Consider the following 6,000-nt stretch of genomic DNA (forward strand, 5'->3'; position numbering starts at 1 on the left):
AATATTTTTTTAAATAAAATAAAGTACAAAACCATCCGCCCTAATTTATATCAACTTTACTGTACATCGTAGTCTTTTCCATTCAAACCCGATAACAGCCCCTTCCCACTCTCCAGGGCAGACAGCCCCTTCTCCCCCACATCACGCCGACAGCCACCATCAGTCCTTCTCGGCCACTCCCCCAGCCGACAGCCCTTCTCCCGTTTTGTACCCAGCCGACAGCCTTTCGAATCAGCAGCAATTTCGGCTGAGGGAAGGAAATCGCAGCCACCATTCAGCGGCGCCTCCAGCCGCAGGTCAGCCACCATTCTCTCTTTAATGGTTTTCTACTATACACAATCTGAATTGTGTGAAGTCTTTCAATTTTAATTGATTTGCTTTAGATAGCTTCTGGTTGAAAGGTTGAAAAGCACCTAAGAAAAAAAAAAGATATTAAAGAAATGATTACTAATAAAATTAAGCCTTAGTTTTCTCATCTCTGTTTGCAAAAATCTAGAAATAGAAACTCTGGATTCCATTATATCTTTAATTGGAATTTCCATATACAATAGTTACATTATAATTTTTTAAGGAAAGGAAACAGAGACTGAGCCCTCGCTTCTCACTCTGCAGAGCAACCACTTTTCACTGCATATTCTTTCTCGACCTTTGCTACTCTGGTCTTGTGTTGTTGAAGTGCTTGTTCTTTTCTCTGTTTAGTGAACTCATTTTCTGTATATTTGCTTACAGATACTGTGCTTTTGGGTAAGATGAAGAAAATGATAGCTTTAGGATTTGAGGGTTCGGCTAACAAGATTGGCGTTGGAGTTGTGACCTTAGATGGGACGATTTTATCAAACCCCAGGCACACTTACATCACCCCTCCTGGCCAAGGATTCTTACCTCGTGAAACTGCCCAACATCATTTGCAACATGTGCTTCCACTGGTTAAATCTGCTTTAGAAGCTGCCCAAGTAACCCCGGATGAAATTGATTGTCTTTGTTACACCAAGGGTCCTGGCATGGGTGCACCCCTGCAAGTTTCTGCAATTGTGGTTCGGGTCCTTTCACAGCTCTGGAAGAAGCCTGTTGTTGCTGTTAATCACTGTGTTGCACATATTGAGATGGGTAGGATTGTTACTGGGGCAGATGACCCTGTTGTGTTGTATGTTAGTGGTGGGAACACGCAGGTTATTGCTTATAGTGAAGGACGGTATCGAATCTTTGGGGAGACTATTGATATTGCTGTTGGGAATTGTTTGGATCGATTTGCCAGGGTTTTACAGCTCTCTAATGACCCTGCCCCGGGATATAATATTGAGCAGGTATCTTTGATGTTAGTACATTATGTAAGGTCTCACTGAAGTTTGTTTTTCTACATGTATGATGCATGTAAAAATTACTTGCTTGGAGATATTTTTGTGCTAGCTTTTGTTTATATATCAGTCTTCTGACCAATTAATTTTTTCTGTGATAAGTTTTGATCTATAGCAATATTGGTTGACTGCTATAACTTGTGAGTTACTATAACAGATCTGGATCTGTGATGACAGAATTTGAGGTGAGAAGAGGAGAAAATAGATTTAGGTGAGAAAAGAATTCAGAGAAAGATGAGAATAGAATTTAGGGGGAAAAGAATAGTTGTTTTATTCTCTCTTCAATGCTTTACAATACAGCTGTTCCCCCTTTTATACCCGATCCTGAGCATAACTGCTCTAACAACTTTTTGACTTAAACCAGCTTATTTCCCCCAAAATACTACTCGTAGCTGTCACTTATTGGCAGCCTTCTTATTCCTTCTAGAATATGTGACAGTTGTACATATATTTCATATGAAGTGATGAAAGCATTATAAGAGAATGTTGATGTGAATGGAAATCATCTTTGTGGTTTAGGAATTATTGATTCTGCACTTCTTCTTTGATCTCTGGTTTTCTGCATTTTATCTGTTTTCCTTATTGTTCCAAATTATATCACTTCTCCATCTGAAGCTGATGCCTTTTTTGCAGGGAAACAAGGATTTTTTTTGAGCCTCTAGTTTTCTATTAGGATTTGACATGCTATTAAATACTCTAATTTAATTGTTAACACTTATTTTTTCCTCTGCAATTGCGACTGCTATGCATCTTTCACTCCAGTTATTTTTAAAACCTTTTAATCTTCACTTGGGTGGTGTTCTTCTTACCAGCTTGCTAAGAAGGGAGAAAAATTTCTAGACCTTCCTTATGTTGTCAAAGGAATGGATGTTTCTTTTAGTGGAATATTGAGCTTTATCGAAGCTACTGCCGAGGAGAAGCTTAAAAATAATGAATGTACCCCTGCAGACTTGTGCTACTCCCTACAGGTGATTTTTTAAAAACCTTTTTTATTAAGAGAGAAATCACTGGCGTGGAATGTGAACCAATTTTTTTATTGCAAAACTATAATCTTTACAAGTATATAATTTTTCTTCAGCAGTGTGTATATCTTATTACGATTTACTCAATGTGTTAAAACTATGATATGATGCAGGAAACTGTGTTTGCCATGCTTGTAGAGATCACAGAACGGGCAATGGCACATTGTGACAAGAAAGATGTTCTCATTGTTGGTGGTGTGGGGTGCAATGAGCGGTTGCAAGAGATGATGAAAACTATGTGCTCTGAGAGGGGTGGAACACTGTATGCAACTGATGACAGGTATTGTATTGACAATGGAGCAATGATTGCTTATACTGGTCTCTTGGCTTTCGCAAATGGTATAACAACTCCACTAGAGGAATCAACTTTCACCCAGAGGTTTCGAACTGATGAAGTGCATGCAATTTGGAGGGAGAAAGAGTTGTCTAGGATGAATGCTGTTGGAGAATAGAGGCTAAACCAGTGAACCTCGTTCCTATGAGTAAGATCTCTAATGAATTCCACCATTTGCAAGTCAATTTAATTATAATATGAAAGGATGCCTTAAGCTGCCAATGCTGTTACTGATTAAAAAAAAAACTTGGAAAATGAGGTTATGTCTATGCATCTTTTTTTAACTAGAGAAGCATATAGAGGGCTTTCGCCCAAAAAAAAAGGCTGGCTCATAGAGGGTATACGCTACGGAAATGATTTGTCAGAGTAATCTAATCAATAGGCTTGTATCCTGATTTTTCATTTGGGAACAGCAAAGAAGATTATGCTACTACTGTGAGCTGTATTTTAAGGGTTAAGAAAAAATAGTTAGAACTCCAAATATGAAATCCTAATATCATCCGACAAAAACATTAAACTAAGGTATTTAACATAGCAACCATATGAATTAGTCCTTGATTGTGCATCGTCACATTAATTGAGCCCCTGAAGCTTATTCAAGATAACATGCTTGTCTAATGAAGTCATTTGGTTGATTTGTTCTTGCTTTTTAGATGCTTTTGAATCACAAGGTAAATTGAATTTTTCTGAAGGACAAGTTTTGGCTGTCAGATTTTTTGGGTTTTAAGTCATCACTAGACAAATTGGAATAAACACCTGTCAGATTTTTTGGACTTCTCATCTCCTTTTATAGAATTTAGATCCTATGTTTTTATTCTGTCTTGGTTAGTTTACACATGGCTCTCTAATATACCTTCTATTTGGCTTGCTGAGGCGTGCCTTGAGCCTGGGTGCACCTGATTGAAGTCGCCCACCTCATGCAAAAGGAATGTGGTTCTGGTTGAGGCTTTGGTGCAAGACACAGGACTCTGAAGCCTCCTGTGTCTTGAGCCTGAGGCGCGCCTTTTACAGCTATGCATTTTGTCGAGCAAAGTTGTATTGCTAGTCTATTGACATATATTCATTGTTTTTGCAGTCACAGGTAGAAGTATCACAATCTTGGTGAAAAATTTAGTATGTACCAATGAAGAAGGATTCTATGGAGAAGTGGAGATTGATGTATTCTTTTAGCTTAGCTAGATTTGTAATTGCAAGGCATATTTGCAACTACTATATCAAAATTAGAAATTGGTCAGTTCACATCGCATGCTGAGTATGTATTATGATTTACAATATCTATGCATCCATGCCTTTTCTTTTTTTTTTTGGGGGGTGTTTCTCTCTTATTGGAAAATGATGGCTTCGACATCACTGCCTCTGACCTTGTTAAGATAATCTCTTCTTTACCCTTATTGTCTCGGTAGAAAAGCCATAGCCTTGAAAGTAGACAATTTAGTAGAAATCTTTCATATTCATGAAGATGCTTATATTGAAGAATCTCTCTTTCCCAGCTGATATGTACAGAACTTTTGGGTATATAGTTTAGAATTATTAGATCTTCCATTTCCTCAAGGAGACCAGTTGTGAAGGAATATGTGCAAACTTTCCATCTAGATCAATGCAGTTTTGGGGCTACTTTAGTAGGGCAGTATACATATTTATCAAAGACAAGGAGCACTGAATCAATTTATCTAGTTAATGAACCTCAGCACAAGATTGAGTAAACATTTTCATTTCCAGAAAGAACATCAACCATTAACTCTTCTAAAACCTTTTTCTGCTGCTTCATTTATCCGGCTGAAGAAGCTTTTTAAATGGCTACGAAGATTTTCTAAGAAGGAAGTTCAGAAACAACACTTTCTAAATTTTTCATAACTGATATTGTTATTCTTTTCTTTTTTCTCTGTCTTCATTTCCTTTCTTTTCTTTTTTTTTTAATAAACCGCCTATTGAACAATCTCCCGTACGAGGTACATTGGTTAGATTGACTGAATCGGCAATACTAATGATGCGCCGAAGGGTTGGGCATTTACTGAATTAGCAGTATTAATAAATAGCCAAAGGGTGCATTTGATTAAATGAATTAACATTGTAACTTGTAATATTAATAGAAACTGAAATATTTGATTGGTTATTAACTGAATTTTATTTTATTTTACGTTATTAATTAATTAATTATATAAATAAAATATATAATACAAATAATTTTTATTTAAAAATAATAAATATAACTTATTTTAATAAAATAATGATTATAAAATTAATCATGTTAATAAAATTATAAAAATCATAATTAAAAACAATATTTTATTAATAAAATTATAATTAAATATATAAATTAATAAAAAAAATTGATTACTTAGGTTATTTTGGTTATTAAATAAAGAATAATCAAATTGATATTAAAAATTTGAATTTTCTAGAAATAATTAATTAATAATTGAATTGAATCAAATATATCCTAGCAAGGAGATGTAGCAGAAATAAAAAATATATCATGAAGGAGATTGGTGAGTTTGGCACTCAAGAGACAGATAGGAGGTTCTTAGTCGAGGTGTATTCAAGATTGAAGACTCGGGTCGATGAAGTGAAGGGCACCATGAAAGAGACATTAGAGTCGGTGGATAAGGTTCAGGTTGAGTTGAATAAGGCCAATGCTTTCAAACTGGTCCTTGAGAATCAGACAAAAACTGTCGAAGATCATATGGTTGTGTTGCATCGCCATGTCTTGGAGCTTCAGGCTCAAGCTGAGGAGACCCAGACTACTTCTACCAAGGTTGCTAAGCTTGAGGCAGAACTTTAGGAGACTATGGCTCAAGGTAGAGAGATATTCATGCAAGGTCAAGACTCGGTAAAGAAGAAGCTGGTGAAACGGTTTCATTCTGAAGGCTTTACTTGAATAGACGACATTTTCTGGAGGAAGAGAGAGATGTGATAGAAGAGGGGGAGGGATAAGCTGAGAGCAGTCCCCGCGATCGGGTCTCTACAGATAATATAATAGATGTAGAAAATACTAAACCAAATGATGTAGAAGTTACTGATGTAATAGAGACTCGGGTGGAGGAATCTAAACATATCCCTGCTCCTGTGTAATCTTTAATGACCTTACTGAAAATATTTTTTTCATATATTGTCATTATTTTCACCGAGTGTCTATATGCTCTAAGCTCATTCATAACCGTTATTCAAGACTTAAATAATTTTTAAAAAATTACTAAGGATGAACACCTGTCCACCATAATGGTGATAAATAACTTGAAAACTTTTGAATAGTGGGTTAACACCCGGATATATGGTTTAGTGGGTGCCA

At 36.1% G+C, this 6,000-nt stretch overlaps 1 protein-coding gene across 1 annotated transcript; it reads left to right on the forward strand.

Moving 5' to 3' along the window:
• Positions 1-63: 63 nt before the first annotated feature.
• Positions 64-4,014, forward strand: LOC110613148 (probable tRNA N6-adenosine threonylcarbamoyltransferase). The gene is made up of 5 exons (XM_021754129.2): positions 64-296; positions 730-1,304; positions 2,168-2,323; positions 2,491-2,859; positions 3,787-4,014. Exons 2-4 carry the CDS (start codon positions 750-752, stop codon positions 2,827-2,829), a joined length of 1,050 nt encoding a protein of 349 aa, XP_021609821.1. The 5' UTR covers positions 64-296; positions 730-749; the 3' UTR covers positions 2,830-2,859; positions 3,787-4,014.
• The last annotated feature ends 1,986 nt before the right edge of the window (positions 4,015-6,000 follow it).

This window comes from Manihot esculenta, chromosome 4 (genome assembly GCF_001659605.2).
Source record: "Manihot esculenta cultivar AM560-2 chromosome 4, M.esculenta_v8, whole genome shotgun sequence".
Classification (NCBI taxonomy): domain Eukaryota; kingdom Viridiplantae; phylum Streptophyta; class Magnoliopsida; order Malpighiales; family Euphorbiaceae; genus Manihot; species Manihot esculenta.

Bases quoted from the DNA above. Each gene is read 5' to 3' on its own strand.
- LOC110613148 (XM_021754129.2), top strand. From the start codon at position 750: ATGAAGAAAATGATAGCTTTAGGATTTGAGGGTTCGGCTAACAAGATT. The intron at 1,305-2,167 runs GTATCTTTGATG...TCTTCTTACCAG, and splicing joins CGGGATATAATATTGAGCAG to CTTGCTAAGAAGGGAGAAAA. The intron at 2,324-2,490 runs GTGATTTTTTAA...GATATGATGCAG, and splicing joins ACTTGTGCTACTCCCTACAG to GAAACTGTGTTTGCCATGCT.